Source organism: Oncorhynchus clarkii, chromosome 4 (assembly GCF_045791955.1).
Source record: "Oncorhynchus clarkii lewisi isolate Uvic-CL-2024 chromosome 4, UVic_Ocla_1.0, whole genome shotgun sequence".
Classification (NCBI taxonomy): domain Eukaryota; kingdom Metazoa; phylum Chordata; class Actinopteri; order Salmoniformes; family Salmonidae; genus Oncorhynchus; species Oncorhynchus clarkii.
Window position 1 is genome coordinate 19,657,630 of NC_092150.1, and position 18,480 is coordinate 19,676,109.

Sequence of the window (18,480 nt, forward strand, 5' to 3'; positions counted from 1 at the left end):
GATACACCAGTTTCCGGTCCACTTCCTCCCTTGCATTTTGATGGCAACAATTTACTAAGCTTTCTCACCTCAGCGCACCTATTCACCTGTGCTGTATTCCCAGGCTATTTTACTGTGATAAACAGTAAACAATGAAGAAATTTTTCGAGGATATGAAGAAAGATTTAAAATTCAAGTCAGCTGGGCCAGGAAAGAAACTCACAGAAGACGCTAGGTAAACAAACTTTGCGAGCTAACGATAGCTGCTATGCTGTTGTCAGTTTAGTTAATATAATTCACAGTTATATGGTATGTCTAATTCGTAGTTGCCTTCACCGGGCCTTGGCCTCACCCGTTACTTGGATGGGCTCCGTTGTTTACTTTTCTAATGTTCAGGACAGGGTGAACCTAGTTCTCAAATTCCAGTCGGCTTTCTGCCTTCTCCCTGGTTTTCCCGACAGTTTCAAGTTTAGACTGGTCAATAATCTCTTGCGATAAGGCTTTCGAAACATATGACCCTAATCTTTCGTCACCGAGTAATAATCTTTAAACATACATATATATATATCATACACACACTCTTACTGTAGGAATTTTACACAGATCCATACAGCTATGGGTGCCTCCAACGAAACAACACTTCCTGAGTTAAGCTTACACAGGTGTCGGAGCACGCTAATTAGCACAGGTGGTCGCCTCTGGTCTTCCATCGGTTTTCCGTTAACAAGCGATGTAACATGGAGATATGGCCGTGTGGGAACACTAACCCTAACAAATGTTTATCAATTTATCCCAGCGATTCCCAAACTCAGTGCACGTTTTGGTTTTTGCCCTAACACTACACAGCTGATTCAAATGATCAAAGCTTCATGATTAGTTGATTACTTGAATCAGCTGTGTAGTGTTAGGGCAAAAACCAAAACGTCAAACGAGTTGGGAAACCCTTATTTGAACTTTTCTTACATTATTTGTTGCTTATATGAAAAATGTAAGTTATGTTTACAAACCCGTACAGCAAGCGACGGGTGTTAATGTTCAGACTGAGCAAAGGGGCCCATATAGAAGACATCTTCGTCCAATGACTCTTTTGTCTAATGTAATGGAACTGATCAAAGACTAGCCCTTGAGTACAGATGATGGCTATATGACTTTATACGTCACATCTTGCAGTCAAATGTTGAATGTGTCCCCTGCAGCGCCAAGCCCCAAGTGGTGCAGAGCAGTGGCCCTGCCAAGCCATGTTATGCTGCTCCTACTGAAGGAGCTCAGAAGGCAGGGGCTGCAGCCTTGGCCAGGATCGAGGGGCAGCCACGCCCACGGGTACAAACCTCACAGGATGTCATCCGGCTCCAGGGTGAGCTAGATACCTACACTACCGGTCAAAAGTTTTAGAACACCTACTCATTCAAGGATTTTTCTTTATTTTTACTATTTGCTACAGTGTAGAATAATAGTGAAGACATCAAAACTATGAATAACAAATGGAATAATGTGGTAACCAAAAAAGCGATAAACAAATCAAAATATATTTTGGATTCTTCAAAGCAGCCACCCTTTGCCTTGATGACAGTTTTGCACACTCTTGGCATTCTCTCAACCAGCTTCACCTGGAACGTTCTTGAAGGAGTTTCCACATATGCTGAGCACTTGTTGGCTACTTTTCTGTCACTCTGCAGTCCAACTCATCCCAAACCATCTCAATTTGGTTGGGGGATTGTGGCAGTCAGGTAATTTGATTCAGCACTCCATCACTCTCCTTCATGAAATAGCCCTTACACAGCCGAGAGGGGTCATTGTCCTGTTGAAAAACAAATGATAGTCCCACTAAGCCCAAACCAGATAGGATGGCATATCGCTCCAGAATGCTGTGGTAGCCATGTTGATTGTGTGCCTCGAATTCTAAATCACAGTGTCACCAGCAAAGCACCATAACACCACCTCCTCCATGCTTTACGGTGGGAAATACACAAGCGGAGATCATCCGTTCACCAACACTGCATCTCACAAAGACACAGCAGTTGGAACCAAAAATCTCAAATTTGGACTCCAGACCAAAGGACCAATTTCCACCGGTCTAAAATCCATTGCTCATGTTTCTTGGCCCAAGCAAGTCTCTTCTTCTTTTTTTATTCCACTGTTTTTTAACCAGTTAGGCCAGTTGAGAACAAGTTCTCATTTACAACTGTGACCTGGCCAAGATAAAGCAAAGCAGTGCGACACAAACAACGCTGAGTTACACATGGAATAAAAACATTTAGTCAGTAACACAATAGAAAAAGTCTATATACAGTGTGCAAATGAAGTAAGATTATGGAGGTAAGGCAATAAATAGGCCATAGTGGTGAAATAATTACAATTTAGCAATTAAACACTGGAGTGATAGAAGTGCAGAAGATGAATGTGCAAGTACAGATACTGGGGTGCAAAGGAGCAAAATAAATAACAATGTGGGATGAGGTAGTTGGATGGGCTATGTACAGGTGCAATGATCTGTAAGCTGCTCTGACAGCTGATGCTTAAAGTGCGTGAGGGAGATATGAGTCTCCAGCTTCAGTGATTTTTGCAGTTCGTTCCAGTCATTGGCAGCAGAGAACTGGAAGGAAAGGCGGCTCACGGAGGAGTTGGCTTTGGGGGGGGACCAGTGAAATATACCTGCTGGAGCGCGTGCTGCTATGGTGACCAGTGAGCTGAGATCCGGCCGGGCTTTACCTAGCAAAGGCTTATAGATGACCTGGAGCCAGTGGGTTTGTCGACGGATATGTAGCGAGGGCCAGCCAACGAGAGCATACAGGTCTCAGTGGTGGGTAGTGTATGGGGCTTTGTTGACAAAACGGACGGCACTGTGATAGACTGCATTCAAATTGCTGAGTAGTGTTGGAGGTTATTTTGTAAATGACAACGCCAAAGTCGAGGATCGGAACGATAGTCAGTTTTACAAGGGTATGTTTGGCAGCATGAGTGAAGGATGTTTTGTTACGAAATAGGAAGCCAATTCTAGATTTAATTTTGGATTGGAGATGCTTAATGAGTCTGGAAGAAGAGTTTACAGTCTAACCAGACACCTAGGTATTAGAATATGTCGACAAATACAAAGCCAGAACCGTCCAGAGTAGTGATGCCGGAAGGGCGGGCAGGTGTGGGCAGTGATCGGCTGAAGAGCATGCATTTAGTTTTATTTGCATTTAAGAGCAGTTCGAGGCAACGGAAGGAGAGTTGTATAGCATTGAAGCTCGTCTGGAGGTTTGCTAACAGTGTCCAAAGAAGAGCCAGAAGTTTACAGAATGGTGTCGTCTGCGTAGAGGTGGATCAGAGAATCACCAGCAGCAAGAGCGACATCGTTGATGTATACAGAGAAAAGAGTCAGCCCAAGAATTGAACCCTGTGGCACCCCCATAGACTGCCAGAGGTCCGGACAACATGCCCTCCGATTTGACACACTGAACTCTATCAGAGAAGTAGTTGGTGAACCAGGCGAGGCAGTAATTTGAGAAACCAAGGCTGTTGAGTCTGCCGATAAGAATGCAGTGATTGACAGAGTCGAAAGCCTTGGCCAGGTCGATGAATACAGCTGCACAGTATTGTCTTTTATCGATGGCGGTTATAATATTGTTTAGGACCTTGAGTGTGGCTGAGGTGCACCCATGACCAGCTCAGAAGCCAGATTGCGTAGCGGAGAAGGTATGGTGGGATTTGAAATAGTCGGTGATCTGTTTTGTTAACTTGGCTTTCAAAGACCTTAGAAATCCAGGGTGTTCTTTAGTAGTGGTTTCTTTGCCGCAATTCGACCCTGAAGGCCTGATTCACACAGTCTCCTCTGAACAGTTGATGTTGAGATGTGTCTGTTACTTGAACTCTGAAGCATTTATTTGGGCTGCAATTTCTGAGGCTGGTAAATCTAATGAACTTATCCTCTGCAGCAGAGTTAACTCTGCTTCTGTCTTCTATTCCTGTGGCGGTCCTCATGAGAGCCTGTTTCATCATAGCGCTTGGTGGTTTTTGCGACTGCACTTGAAGAAACTTTCAAAGTTCTTGAAATGTTCCGTATTGACTGACCTTCATGTCTTAAAGTAATGATGGACTGTTTTTTTCTCTTTGCTTATTTGAGCTGTTCTTGCCATAATATGGACCTGGTATTTTACCAAAAGGGCTATCTTCTGTACCACCCCTACCATGTCACAACACAACTGATTGGCTGAAACGCATTAAGGAAAGAAATTCCCAAAATTAACTTAACAAGGCACACCTGTTAATTGAAATGCATTCCAGGTGACTACCCCATGAAGCTGGTCGAGAGAATGCCAAGCTTCTGCAAAGCTGTCAAGGCAAAGGGTGGCTAGTTTGAAGAATCTCAAATATAAAATGGATTTTGAATTGTTTAAAACTTTTTTTGTTTACATGATTCCATATGTGTTATTTCATAGTTTGTCTTCACTATTATTCTACAATGTAGAAAATAGTCAAATAAAGAAACTGAATGAGTAGGTGTTCTAAAACTTTTGACTGGTTGTGTATGCATCCAATAACTGCTGCTGCTAAATGACTGATGTCAAGACTGCAGGTGTTTCACAGCAGTAGTCAAATAAATAATCAGAAATAAAGAATTGGGTTGTGGGTAATGGTCTTTCATCATTTTTCACAGTGAAAAGAGAGCTTGAGGCAGAAGCTGCCGCAGTAGCTGAGAAGGAAAAGACAACTGCTGTTGAGGCAAGGAAGACATTAAATCAATTAACTTTCCTTTACTGTTGCTCACAAAGAAATTATTTGTGCCATTGAGTTGTCTGTCATTTATCGCTAGTATATGTAATCTTTTACAGGGCTCCAATGTTAAGGATCTGGCATTTCTCTCAGTAACAGGTGTGTATTTCACTTGCCCGCTTACTGGAGCCACCTTAACTAAGAGCGAGAGAGATGTGCACATTAAAGCGGCCATTTTCATGGTAGGTCCGGAAGTGATTCTCATTTTTAAAGTCGTATGATATCATGATTGCATAATTATCATGATCTGATTTTGATATGAAGTATTGATGTAAAAAGTCTTAGCACTAATTTGCCACAAACCATCCTTTTTGATTAGTATGGTCCTGACTACACATGATTAACCTCGTCTTGTCCAACAGCGGTTTGAAGAGGATGCAGTGGAGGCTTCCATTATGATGGTTCATACCTTCAACAAGGACAGGGAGAAAGTCAAGGCTGCAGTGGACATCATAAGCAAGTGAGAAACATGGAGGGGGATGGAACTGTCCTATAATTAAGCAATAAAGTACGAGGGTGTGTAGTATATGACCAATATACCACGGCTAAGGGCTGTTCTTAAGCACAACGCAATGCCTGGACACAGCCCTTAGCCGTGGTATTGGCCATATATCACAAACTCCAGAGGTGCCTTATTGCCAGTAAACTGTTTACCAACTTAATTAGAGCAGTAAAAACAAATGTTTTGTCATACCCGTGGTATATGGTCTGATATATCACGACTGTCAGCATTCAGGTTTCGAAAACACCCCGTTTAGAATGTGTGATATACACTCAGTGGCCCGTTTTTTTAGGTACATCCATTTAGTACCGGGTTGGACCCACCGTTGCCTCCAGAACAACCTGAATTCTTTGGGGCATGGAACCGTTGCTCAATTGGTATCAAGGGACCTATTGTGTGCCAGGAAAACATTCTCCACACCATTACACCACCACCAGCCTATACCGTTGATATCAGGCAGGATGGGGCCACGGACTCATGCTACTTATGACAAATCCTGACTCTGCAATCAGCATGATGCAACAGGAACCGGGATCTGTCGGACCAGGCAACGTTTACACACTCCGCAATTGTCCAGTGTTGGTGATCGCGTACCTACTGGTGCCACTTCTTTTTGTTTTTAGCTGATAGGAGTTGAACTCAGTGTGGTTGTCTGCTGCAATAGCCCATCCATGACAAGGACTGACAAGTTGTGACCTAGATGTTGTTCTGCACACCACTGTTGTACTTCGCCGTTATTTTCCTGTTTGTGGCCCGCCTGTTAGCATGCACAATTATTTCCATGCTCCTTGACCTTTCATCAACAAGCTGTTTTCGCCCACAGGATTGCTGTTGACTGGATGTTTATTTTTTTCCCGCACCATTCTCTGTAAACCCTAGACACTGTATGTGAAAAGCCCTGGAGGCCATCCATTTGAGATACAGGATCTGGCGCGCATATCACGCTCAAAGTTTCTTTATATAGCAGGCCACGTGACTTACTGTCTGTAGGAGCGAACCATGTGTGTGAACGGGGTGGTGTACCGAACAAACTGGCCACTGAGTGTACATTGACAAGAATTCACACAGTGTCTTGACACCCCATCATTTTTCCCCCATCTTGTCAGGTACATTGAAAACATCTGTAAGAACCCGACAGAGGAGAAGTACAGGAAGATCAAACTCAGCAACAAGGTGTTCCAGGTATATTTGAGCAGTGGTGTAAAAATAGTACTTTAGAGTACTATTTACGTAGTTTTTTTAATCTGTACTTTACTATTTATATTTTTTACAACTTTTACATCACTACATTCCTAAATAAAATATTTAATTTTCTCCACACATTTTCCATGTCAACCAGTACTTGTTACATTTTGAATGCTTAGCTGGACAGGAAAATTGTCATTCACACACTTATCAAGAGAACACGTGGTCATCCCTACTGCCTCTGGTCTGTTGCACTCACTAAACACATGCATCTTTTGTAAATAAAAGTCCAAGTGTAGGATTGTGCCCTTGGCTATTCGTACGTTTTTTGTTTTTTTTTTAACAAGAAAATGGTGTCGTTTGCTTTATATAAGGAATTTTAAATTATTTATACTTTTATTTTTGATACTTAAGTATATTTTTGCAATTTCATTTACTTTTGATACTTAAGTGTATTTAAAACCAAATACTTTTAGTCAAGTAGTATTTTACTGGGTGAATTTCAATTTTACTTTAGTCATTTTCTATTAAGGTACAGTATCTATACTTTTACTCAAGTATGAGACTTGGGTACTTTTCCCCACCACTGTATTTGAGACATGTGGAGGGTAATGTGAGACTCAAATGTTTTCTGTCGCTGTGGTACATTCACTGGTCTCTTTCTTGCTGTCTGATCTCTCTCTCTCTCCGTAGGAAAAGGTGAAGACTGTGGAGGGTAGTCGGGAATTCTTGGAAGCTATGGGCTTTCAGAGCATCATGCTGGATGTGGAAGGACAAGGTAAACCCATTCAAATGCACAGTCTATGCTTCCTATTGTCTGTGTGGCCTAGTATGCTTCTGCAGAGGCGTACTGTACTATAGGGGGTACCAGGGGTAAGTGGTTGGATTGCATTTGGGAAATTGATTAGCTGATTGTCTTCCTTTCCCAGAGGAGAGTGAGGAGTTCCTGGTGCTGATGGAGCATGATTCAGAATCCCTGGAGGTGATGAAGGAGAGTAGGGACCGGCTGCAGAGGGGAGAGCCAGTCAGAGCCCAGCTGGACCGCCAGCCCCAGGCCTTCAGACCCTCACCCAACGCCATGCGCTTCGAACTTCCCCCAGAATTCTACAACCTCACTGCAGAAGAGCTCAAGAGGGAGCAGCAGCAAAAGTATGGACTCATTCTTTAAAGTTGCAATATGTCACTTTTTGAGCAACCTGGCCAAATTCACATAGAAATGTGTGCTATAGATCTGTCATTCCCATTGAAAGCAAGTCTAAGAAACGGTAGACCTGTTCTATGTGCGCTATTTCTTTGCTGTGGCAGGGGTTATGGAAGCTGTAGGTAGGCACGGTGATTTGAGCTATTCGATTAGCCAGCGCAGTATGCTCACTCGATTTAGCCACAGATCTCCCGGTCCGCCAGATCGGCAAGTTTGTCTTTTCAGACGAATGGAATGGTTGAAAATGAGAACACTTTGCCTACCCGGTGCACAAGGCTTGCGAATCAAGTGTACCTACCACCAACAGCGCAACATGAAGAAAAAAAGGAACGCAAGCCTTTATCGTTGGCTTTTCTACAGAAATGTTTGGTGATTGACCACTCGGTCACGATCAACCAGTTGGTGACCACTGCTCTACACTATACTTGTTTAGTCACAAACAGAAAGGATTAGAATATTAGCAACCAGGAAATGGCAGAGTGATTTCTGCATCTTTAAGAGATGACTTTATTGTATAAAATGATTACTGTATTAGTGTTAGTAGGGTTCACTTGGTTAGTGCACATGACGTGTATTCTTGTTGGGGGGGTTTTCCAGTTGTGTTAAGGTGCATTCTTGGTGGCTGTGTGGTATTCAGGAACGAGGGGGTGGACAAGAACACTATGCTGCGTACCAAGGCCATGCGGGAGAGAGAGGAGCAGAGGGAGAGGAGGAAGTACAATTACACCCTGCTGAGAGTACGACTGCCTGATGGAAACATACTGCAGGGTCTGTATCTGCCAACAAACACCTACTTTAATGTGATAAGCAGATGTATAAACAAGATATGAGCGAAGAAGCTCGTTGACATGGATAGTCATTTGTATGTATATTTTGCAGTAGCCTCTCAATTTGATTGCAGTTGAAGTCGGAAGTTTACATACATTTTGGTTGGAGTCATTAAAACTAGTTTTTCAACAAACTATAGTTTTGGCAAGTCGGATAGGACATCTACTTTGTGCATGACACAAGTAATTTTTCCAACAATTGTTTACAGACAGATTATTTCACTTATAATTCCAGTGGGTCAGAAGTTTACATACACTAAGTTGACTGTGCCTTTAAACAGCTTGGAAAATTCCAGAAAATTATGTCATGGCTTTAGAAGCTTCTGATAGGCTAATTGATATCATTTGAGTCAATTGGAGATGTACCTGTGGAAGTATTTCAAGGCCTACCTTCAAACTCAGTGCCTCTTTGCTTGACATTATGGGAAAATCAAAAGAAATCAGCCAAGACATCAGAAAAACATTGTAGACCTCCACAAGTCTGGTTCATCCTTGGGAGCAATTTCCAAACGCCAGAAGCTACCACATTCATCTGATCAAACAATAGTATGCAAATATAAACAGGAGGAAAAGGGTGTAGGCTTGCAAGCTGAAGGACACCATCTCAACCGTGAAGCACGGGGGTGCTTTGCTGCAGGAGGGACTGGTGCACTTCACAAAATAGATGACATCATGAGGAACAAAAATTATGTGGATATATTATAGCAACATCAAGACATCAGTCAGGAAGTTAAAGCTTGGTCACAAATGGGTCTTCCAAATGCACAATGATTTAAGCATACTTCCAAAGTTGTGTCGTCAAAATGGCTTAAGGACATTGGAGTAGCCATCACAAAGCCCTGACCTCAATCCCATAGAAAATGTGTGGGCATAACTGAAAAAGCATGTGCCAGCAAGGAGGCCTACAAAACTGACTGTTACACCAGTTCTGTCAGGAAGAACGGGCCAAAATTCACCCAACTTATTGTGGAAGGCTACCCAAAACATTTGACCAAAGTTAAACAATTTAAAGGCAATGCTACCAAATACTAATTGAGTTTGTAAACTTCTGACCCACTGGGAATGTGATGAAAGAAATAAAAGCTGAAATAAATCATTCTCTCTGTTATTCTGACAATAAAGTGGTGATCCTAACTGACCTAAGACAGGGAATTTCTACTAGGTTTAAATGTCAGAAATGGTGAAAAACTGTAAGTTAATTTCCGACTTCAACTGTATCTTACATCTTCTTATAGTTGTATCCTCTTACCTTTACTAAACTTGTATTGGCTGGCTAATGGCTCTCTTATCACACATTATGCCCTTCAGGCACTTTCCTGGCCTGGGACAAGGTGTCTGTGCTCTTCCAGTTTGTGCGGGACTCCCTGGTAGATGGCTGGCAGCCCTTTGAGCTGGTGGCACCTGGAGGACACAAACTCCAGGAGGACCAAGAGGTGGCCCTGAATGAATGTAGCCTGGTAAGCAGAGACACACAGTATTGTCACAAATGTAAATGTCAGGCAAAATAAACAATTCCATCCATTTACTTTTGTTGTACAAAGGGAAGGTTCTGACTAGTGTCTGTCTCTCTTGGAGGTCCCTGCGGTTCTGCTGACGTTTTCCTGGGATGCCGCAGTTCAAGCGGACATTGCAGCTGGTGGTGGAAAGAGCTCTGCACTCCTCAAGCCAGAGCTACTGGAGAATATTCAGACCCTTAGCTGAGCAGAAGCGGTGTTTGTCCCTGGGTCTCCTACCCCTCCCAGGTTGGAGATGACACCTTCATCCCCAAACCACATTTAAGGCTGTAGAAATAACTACTAATCCATTAAAGGACGAGAGATGGGGGGGTGGGGGAGAGAGACAAACGCCATTCAGTGTTATTTGTATTGTACCCTGAATGTAGGATGAGGACTGAAATGGCTCCCTTACACCTACGGTTAGGCAATCAGTCACCTTAGCATGGTATGAGACCCCATTCTGCTCTGCTCCAACATAAATCCTGCTTTTACAACAAATATTCAGATACAGTTCTAGCTTTACATGTGAGTGGTGGACGACACTGCTTGTCTAGTGGTTAGGATTCAGTAGCTGTTTTTTGTGAGCCAGACCAGCTGTGGACTACAATGTATAATAGTTATTGGTTAAGCCATTTTTATTTCAGATGGAGCCTGTAATATTGTATTTGAGATTAGTAGCAGCAGCAAACATGTCAAATTATACCTTCAAAAGTGAAGGTTACTGGACAGAGCTGATGTTAGAAGCTCGTTTTGTCAAAGCAGTTACTACTTGGCTAATTTCATTCGATTTCTCAGCAACATGGTAATCTGTTTGATAGTATGAGACCAACAATGAGCTGAGGTCTTGATCCAGTGCTGCCTGGGATGACAATCTACCTCTTCTCACAGCATCTGTGTAACCTGTGCACTGCACACAGGCAGCCATAACTTATCCAATGTTTCAGTTCAGACATGAACAGCAACACTAGTTCTCATTACAGCAGCGATTAGCAAAGCTGGTCTCTGTTGATCTAAATGTTTTCCTAACCTTGTTTAGGAATCGCTATAATGAAGGTAATGCTCTAAGTATCAAAGCTGAATCATGTGTTTTATCTTTCGTCAGTATATGCACATGTTAACATTTAAATATTGCTTTATTTAAAGACAAAGTGAGATCTTTAATCATACCTGAAAACTGGGACAGGAAAGCATTCTGAATGTCTCTGCCGTTTGCCTTTCATTGGCAATGTTTTTAATAATGGCTGGCCATTACCTGTTCCACCTCTAAACCATTATTAAGAACACAAAAAGCACTGTTTAGCAGCCTGAAACAGCACCTGCCACATTGAAACCATACAGGGATGAGTGGGGGGATGTTGATAAAGGTATCCAGATAAGGAAGGGGAACAAGGCATATGAAAGTGCAGTACATTTAAACAACTCAACCAGGTCAAGTATTTTTTTAAACAACTGCATATATACACAGTCAAGTTTGGGCACACTCATTCCAGGGTTTTTGTTTCATCGTACTAGGAAATAACACATGGAATCATGTAACCAAATGCAAATATTTGATATTCTTCAAAGAAGCCACCCTGTGCCTTGACAGCTTTGCACATGCTTGGCATTCTCTCAACCAGCTTCATGAGGTAGTCACCTGGAATGCATTTCAATTAAGAGGTGTGTGGAACTTCTTTCCTTAATGCGTTTGAGCCAATCAGTAGCCCTATTTTGTAAAATACTAAGTCCATATAAGGCAATAACAGCTCAAATAAGCAAAGAGAAATGATAGTCAATCTGGAAAATTTCAAGAACTTTGAAAGTTTCTTCAAGTGCAGCTGCAAAAACCATCAAGCGCTATGAATAAACTGGCTCTCATAAAACCACAGGAAGACCCAGAATTACCTCTGCTGCAGAGGACAAGTTCTTTGGAGTTACCAGCCTCAGAAATGCTTCACACAGTTCAAGTAACAGACACATCTTAACATCAACTGTTGAGTTGCTGCAAAGAAATCACTACTAAAAGATACCAATAAGAAGACTTGCTTGGGCCAAGAAACACGAGCAGTGGAAATCTGTCCTTTAGTCTGCATGTGTGGTTCCCACCGTGAAGCATGGAGGAGGTGTGATGGTACTGACACTGTCCGTGATTTATTTAGAATTCAAGGCACACTTAACCAGCATGGTTACCACAGCATTCTGGAGCGATTCACCATCCCACCTGGTTTGCGCTTAGTGGGAATATCATTTGTTAATCAACAGGACAATGATCCAACACACCGCCAGGCTGTGTAAGGGCTATTTGACCAAAAAGCAGAGTGATGGAGTGCTGCATCAGACGACCTAACCCCCACAATCACCCGACCTCATTCCAACCATCTCAATTTGGTTGAGTTGGACTGCAGAGTGAAGGAAAAGCAGCTAACAAGTGCTCAGTATATGTGGGAACTCCTTCAAGACTGTTGGAAAAGCACTCATGAAGCTGGTTGATAAAATGCCAAAAGTGTGCAAAGCTATCATCAAGGCAACGGGTGGCTACTTTGAAGAATCTCAAATAACATTTTAAATTGGTTTTCTACATGATTCCATATGTGATATCCAAACTATGAAATGCATAAAATAGTAAAAATAAAGAAATCTTTGAATGAGTAGGTGTCTCCAAACTTTTGACTGGTACTGTATATATGTATTAAAAAGGAGGACACATGGGCCAGCACACGGCAACTACTAGAACGGCCACCCAATCTACCATAGTAGCAGAGTTTTGACTGTCTGAGCCACCTTCCACTCCACACCAAGCAAAGACATCCATATAAACATGTCTGACACTCCAACTGAACCAAGTAATAAAATGGTTGAGCATTGGACTAAAATAAACCATGTCCTAATAAGTTTCTCAGACACTTTCATTTTTACATGCAGATGTCTGGTACTTAGAGGAGCAGAGTGGGAAGTAATACTGTGTGGGTGGCATGTGTGCCACTACAGAATGTTATCTTGATTGAAGACCTGATTCTATTTGACACTGGGTACACACCCCCAGAGTCAGGGGGCAGTTCTTAGGTGGTGGCCGGGGTGGGAATGGGCCGGAGCAGGGGGAGAGCAGTCGTATCAGAGGGGGGTCACCTCAATTTTTTCTGTGTGCTCATTCTCTGTGGGGGAGGTATCCTTTCTGGAAGATCCTGCAGGGGAAGACATATTTAGTGTCAATGACAATACCTCCCTTCTTACTTATATCTAGGGAAACCAAATACAACGTGTCCATCAGGGCCAAACAATCTGTCAGGAAAGTTATTTTGAGGTCTCACCTTTCTGTGTACGGATTATGACGCAGTCTGTTTCATCCTCCTCTGTGTCTGCCTGGAACCCATCCATCTCATGAGCCTGGAACAAAGGAGTGCTCATGAAAATCTGATACACAGTCGTCTTAGCAATAGGAGCTGAGCAAAAGGACTTCATATGCATAGTTTATCAGACTGTCATACCTGCTCAGGGTCGGCAGCCTTCTTCATGAACTTGGTGATGGACATGCTGCCGGCACTCTTCCTTTTGTTGGAGGAGGAGGGTGTGGTGGAGGTCTGTGGGGTGGTTGGGGAGTTGCCCTGTGAGCCCGTGGCCGCCGAGGCTTCTTCACAGGACACATGGGCCCCAGAGGTGAGGTAGTTCCACTGGCAGGGCACAGGGAGAGCCTCCTGGCTGAAGCGAGCCAGGACCTCTGTGTGTATGTACCAGCAGCAGCGTCTGTAGGCCGAGCGCTTCTCATACATGGCATTTCCCTTGATAAGGCGCTTCAAACGGATCCTAGGGCAAAAGACCATCTCAGTTAAGAAAAAAAATAAAGCTTTTATATAGCATTTGCACTTGTAATAAGGCCCGAGGGGGTGTGGTACAGTGCATTCGGAAAGTATTCAGACCCCTTGACTTTTTCCACTTTGTTGCGTTACAGCCTTATTTTAAAATTGATTAAATTGTTTCCCCCCCCATCAATCTACACACAATACCCCATAATGACAAATCAAAAACAGGTTAAGAATGTTTGCAAATTTTATTTATAAAACCCCCAGAAAGATCACATTTACATAAGTATTTAGACCCTTTACACAGTACTTTGTTGAAGCACCTTTGGTAGCAATAAAAGCCTTTAGTCTTCTTGGGGAGTTTCTCCCATTCTTCTCTGCAGATCCTCTCAAGCTCTGTCAGGTTGGATGGGGAGCGTCACTGCACAGCTATTTTCAGGTCTCTCCAGAGATGTTTGATCGGGCTCATTTCCGGGCTCTGGCTGAGCCAAGGACATTCAGATACTTGTCCCAAAGCCACTCCTGAGTTGTCTTGGCTATGTTCTTAGGGTCATTGTCCTGTTGGAAGGTGAACCTTCACCCCAGTCTGAGGTCCTGAGCCCCCTGGAGAAGGTTTTCATTAAGGATCGCTCTGTTCATCTTTCCCTCAATCCTGACAAGTTACCGCCACTGAAAAACATCCCCACACCATGATGCTGCCACCACACTTCACCATAGGGATGGTGCCAGGTTTCCTCCAGATGTGAAGCTTGGCATTCAGGCCAAAGAGTTCAAGCTTGCTTTTATCAGACCAGAGAATCTTTGTTTCTCATGGTCTGAGTGTCCTTTAAGTGCCTTTTGGCAAACTCCAAGGGGCCTGTCATATGCCTTTTACTGAGGAATGGCTTCCGTCTGGCCCCTCTACCATAAAGGCCTGATTGGTGGAGTGCCGCAGAGATGTTGTCATTCTGGAAGGTTCTCCCATCTCCACAGAGGAGCTCTGTGAGAGTGTCCATCGGGTTCTCGGTCACCTCCCTAACCCAAGCCGCCCCCCGATTGCTCAGTTTGGCAGGGTGGCCAATCTTGGTGGTTCCAAACTTCTTCCATTTAAGAGTGATGGAGGCCACTCCATCTTGGGGACTATGTTCTTGGGGACCTTCAATGCTGCAGACATTTTTTGGTACCCTTCCCCAGATCTGTGCCTCGATAAAATCCTGTCTCAGAGGTCTACAGACAATTCCTTCAACCTCATGTCTTGGGTTTTGCTCTGACATGCACTGTCAACTGTGGGAGCCTACATAGACAGGTGTGTGCCTTTCCAAATCATGTCCAATCAATTGAATTTACCAGGTGGACTACAACCGTTGTAGAAACATCTCAAGGATGATCAATGGAAACAGGATGCACCCGAGCTCAATTTCAAGTCTCATAGCAAAGGGTCTGAATACTTATTTACATAAGTATATACATTTGTCAAATATTACAAAAACCTGTTTTCCCTTTGTAATTGTGAGTTAGTGTGTAGATTGATTGAAGAACGTTTTTATTTAATACATTTTAGAGTGAGGCTGTAATGTCAAGGGGTCTCAATACTTTCACAATGCACTGTATATGGCCATATACCACAGCTAAGGGCTAATCTTAAGCACAACGCAACGTGGAGTGCCTGGATACAGCCCTTAGCCGTGGTAAATTGGCCATATATCACAAACCCCAGAGGTGCCTTATTGCTATTATAAACTGGTTACCAACATAATTAAAGAAGTAAAAAGAAATGTTGTCATACCCATGGAATACAGTCTGATATACCATGGCTGTTAGCCAAATCAGCATTCAGGGCTTGAACCACCCAGTTTATAATATGAGTTTAATAGTGACCATATATGATTTACTCATTATGTAAAATAGCTACTGTTTAGTAAATTAGGTTTAAAGTTACCTGGTGGGAATGTCTCCCGAGTTCTGGGGGCTGGAAATAGTAGAGGTCAATTTCTGGCGACAAAACTCCTGGAACTCTGTGATGATCACCTTATTGCTGTTCACATTTCCATGGAGCAGTGGCAGCAACTGTGACAGCACTGAAGATATGATAGGGGAAATGGGAAGGTGTTTGAAAACACATTCTACATCTAGGCCTATTCATACAAAGTTTGGGCAAAAGGCTGCATCCAATATGATCATATACTCCCTCAGGCTGCTACAGAGCAACTCAGGTCAGCCATAAAGACCTGTTGTTCACTGTTCACAATTACTTGTTGGCACAGTAAATACTGAGTGACTCAGACGCAGCATATAAAGCTTGTCTGAAAACGATACAGATCTTTGATTGTCTCTAGTTTAGACAAGAGTCTAGTCTCCCTTGCAGTCTGGACAGCAATCAATGACTGAAGCAAGCACAAGGTGAATTACAGGGGAGCCGCGGGGCTTAGCTCCCCCGAATGAGACATGAGCTCTCCAAAAGGCAACAAAAGTCCAACTTTGGGGGACTAAAAAAATGTGAGTCAATGTGTGGGGGCACTGGCCAGTTGAGGTAGCATGTACATGTAGGTAGAGTTATCAAAGCGACCATGTATAGATGCCAACAGAGAGTGGCAGTGGTGTGCAGAGGGGAGGGGCAATGCAAATAGTATAGTCTGGGTAGCCATTTGATTAGAGGCTGTTTAGAAGCCTCTTGGACCTAGACTTGGCACTCCGGTACCGCTTGCAGTGCGGTAGCAGAGAGAACAGTCTATGACTAGGGTGGCTGGAGTCTGACAATTTTAAGGGCTTTGACAATTTTAAGGGCTTTCCGCCTTCCTCTGACACCGCCTGGTATTTCAGCCCCTTTTCAGGTGTACCGACCCATTTACAAAAAAAATGTACATTTGTACCGTATTTCAGACATTCATTGCATTCCAATGCGTCTTTTTTGCGGTCATTATGATAAGATCTTATGAGGTTAAACACTACAACTGTTGAAAGATCTGATATTCTGCACAATGCAACTGAAAAAAGACAAGACGTAAGTAAGCCTGTGTCATATTGTCAACCAATCACCAATTTGGTTCAATTCTGCACGGCACAATTCCAGCTAAATTTTGTCTGAGAGCACAGTCAATTGTTTACAACAGAAAGCTACAAATTTAAGTAAATAGACTAAATATTACACAAATGTATACAGTAATTTAGCAAATCTGTGTAGCTCTCCATGCTCATGTTTTAGGCCCAAGTAATTGCATACAGACAGAGCTCATAATCATTAAGCACATTTTCTGGTACTTCACTCAATCCAGTTTTGAAAGTCTCCCTTCGTAACCGTTTACATTTTCCTGATGACAAACAGGTATGTTTTCTTGGCGAAACATAACTCGATTTTTATAAAAACCACATTATCATATGTGCTCTCTTTTCTTCAACTCCACACGAGGCCAAATAGTTGGTGTTTGATTTAGCTCGCTCTCGATGCGGCATGAGTGCAGATAAATCGCATGTTGGTCTTGGGTGTTAAGTCCATCTCCACAATCAAAACACAGATTTTTGTGTAAATATAAGTGCATGCTTGCTAAAGTCAGTAAAGGTACAGGTCATTACAGTTTGGCCACTCAGAGCTACTCAAGGAAAATCAGACAATAGTGACACTATTCAAACAACACATGGCTCAACCAAATTACTCATTTACATTATTCTGTAAGAACTCAGATAAGCATCAAAGACAAACACAGTCACAGGTTTTCCATCCAAACCATGAACTACATTTCATCCCGCTTCAGTCAGTCAATGACTCAGATGATCACTACCACTTAACGGTGGCAAGACTAAGGCGGAGGTCGAAAGGGACATGAATATTGGAGAGAGCCTAGTGTTTAAGGGCGTTGGACCAGTAACCTAAAGTTTGCTGGTTCGAATCCCTGTGCCAACTACGCAAAAACAATCTACCGATGTGCCCTTGAGCAAGGCACTTAAACCTAAATGCTCCTGTAAGTCTCTCGAAATGACAACACACACAATGAACACTGTATATCTGCATGTTCCCCCAGACATAAGAATGTACTCACGCTGCTCATCTTCTTGTAGTTTCTGTGCGTAGTCCTCTGGGGTGGTGGGCTCCGGCTTTGGCAGGGGTTCTACCAGGCACACAGCGAATTGCTGGAATAGCTCCAGAGGAGGACCCTCTCCCTCCCATACACAGCCTCTCACCACCGCCTCCAGCACCTTCACCTTCTTCTTGGCCATCAGCTCATCCCACTCCCGGGCTTTCAGCTTCTGACGAACCTTCTGCTTCTCTGGGTCGCCACCCTCCTGGAATCACGTCACAGAGATAGGAGCAATTAAGGTGAGTGCTCAACATACACTGTTCAAATGACGACCGCAGTCAGCCTGCAGCACCTGACCCAAGAAGTCACTAGAGCGCGATGAACCAAGCCCCACCAACCAAACCCTCCCCTAACGACACTTGGCCAATTGTGCGCAACCCTAAGGGACGTCTGATCACGGCTGGTTGTGACACAGTCCGGGATTGAACCTGAGTCTATAATGACACCTTAGACCGCTGCGCCACTCGGGAGGCCCACTGTAAAGCACTAAGTACTTACATTATATCCATTATTAGTCATACCAGACCACCGGAAAAGAACAGTAAAGAAAATGAATGAGGCAAGCATACGGATTTGTAGGGGCAATTTAACCTACCTCTTCCTCCTCCAATGCCCCCTCGCCATCTGATAGGTAACCATGGGGTACAAAGAAACCATCCTCATCGTCATCGTCATTTTCACCTCCCTCATCATTATCCTCCTGCAAA

The 18,480-nt window shown here is 43.3% G+C and overlaps 2 protein-coding genes across 3 annotated transcripts in view; one reads left to right on the forward strand and one right to left on the reverse strand.

The window, feature by feature from the left end:
- Positions 1 to 12,818, forward strand: LOC139406556 (UBX domain-containing protein 6-like). Its single transcript, XM_071149264.1, has 11 exons — positions 1 to 214; positions 1,176 to 1,333; positions 4,619 to 4,683; positions 4,794 to 4,916; positions 5,097 to 5,194; positions 6,343 to 6,418; positions 7,115 to 7,199; positions 7,351 to 7,570; positions 8,260 to 8,390; positions 9,758 to 9,906; positions 10,025 to 12,818. The coding sequence occupies exons 1-11, from the start codon at positions 132 to 134 to the stop codon at positions 10,148 to 10,150; spliced, it is 1,314 nt and encodes a 437-aa protein (XP_071005365.1). The 5' UTR covers positions 1 to 131; the 3' UTR covers positions 10,151 to 12,818.
- The window catches only part of LOC139406554 (chromatin assembly factor 1 subunit A-like), a 20,711-nt gene continuing 13,612 nt past the window's right edge, over positions 11,382 to 18,480 (reverse strand). The window contains exons 11-16 of one of the 2 annotated variants that reach the window (XM_071149262.1): positions 18,369 to 18,473; positions 17,735 to 17,978; positions 15,640 to 15,778; positions 13,410 to 13,725; positions 13,233 to 13,308; positions 11,382 to 13,106 (exon numbers count right to left, since the gene is read on the reverse strand). In XM_071149262.1, coding sequence (XP_071005363.1) covers positions 13,036 to 13,106; positions 13,233 to 13,308; positions 13,410 to 13,725; positions 15,640 to 15,778; positions 17,735 to 17,978; positions 18,369 to 18,473 — 951 coding nt within the window. In that variant the 3' untranslated portion in view covers positions 11,382 to 13,035. The remainder of the gene's footprint in view (positions 13,107 to 13,232; positions 13,309 to 13,409; positions 13,726 to 15,639; positions 15,779 to 17,734; positions 17,979 to 18,368; positions 18,474 to 18,480) is intronic. The other variant, XM_071149263.1, reaches the window with a different exon arrangement.

What these genes read in the sequence shown, in the direction of transcription:
- LOC139406556 (XM_071149264.1), top strand. Translation starts at nt 132, where the DNA reads ATGAAGAAATTTTTCGAGGATATGAAGAAAGATTTAAAATTCAAGTCA. An exon ending in GGATGTCATCCGGCTCCAGG is followed by an intron (nt 1,334 to 4,618) that starts GTGAGCTAGATA and finishes CATTTTTCACAG; the next exon opens with TGAAAAGAGAGCTTGAGGCA. An exon ending in AAGAGGGAGCAGCAGCAAAA is followed by an intron (nt 7,571 to 8,259) that starts GTATGGACTCAT and finishes TGTGGTATTCAG; the next exon opens with GAACGAGGGGGTGGACAAGA.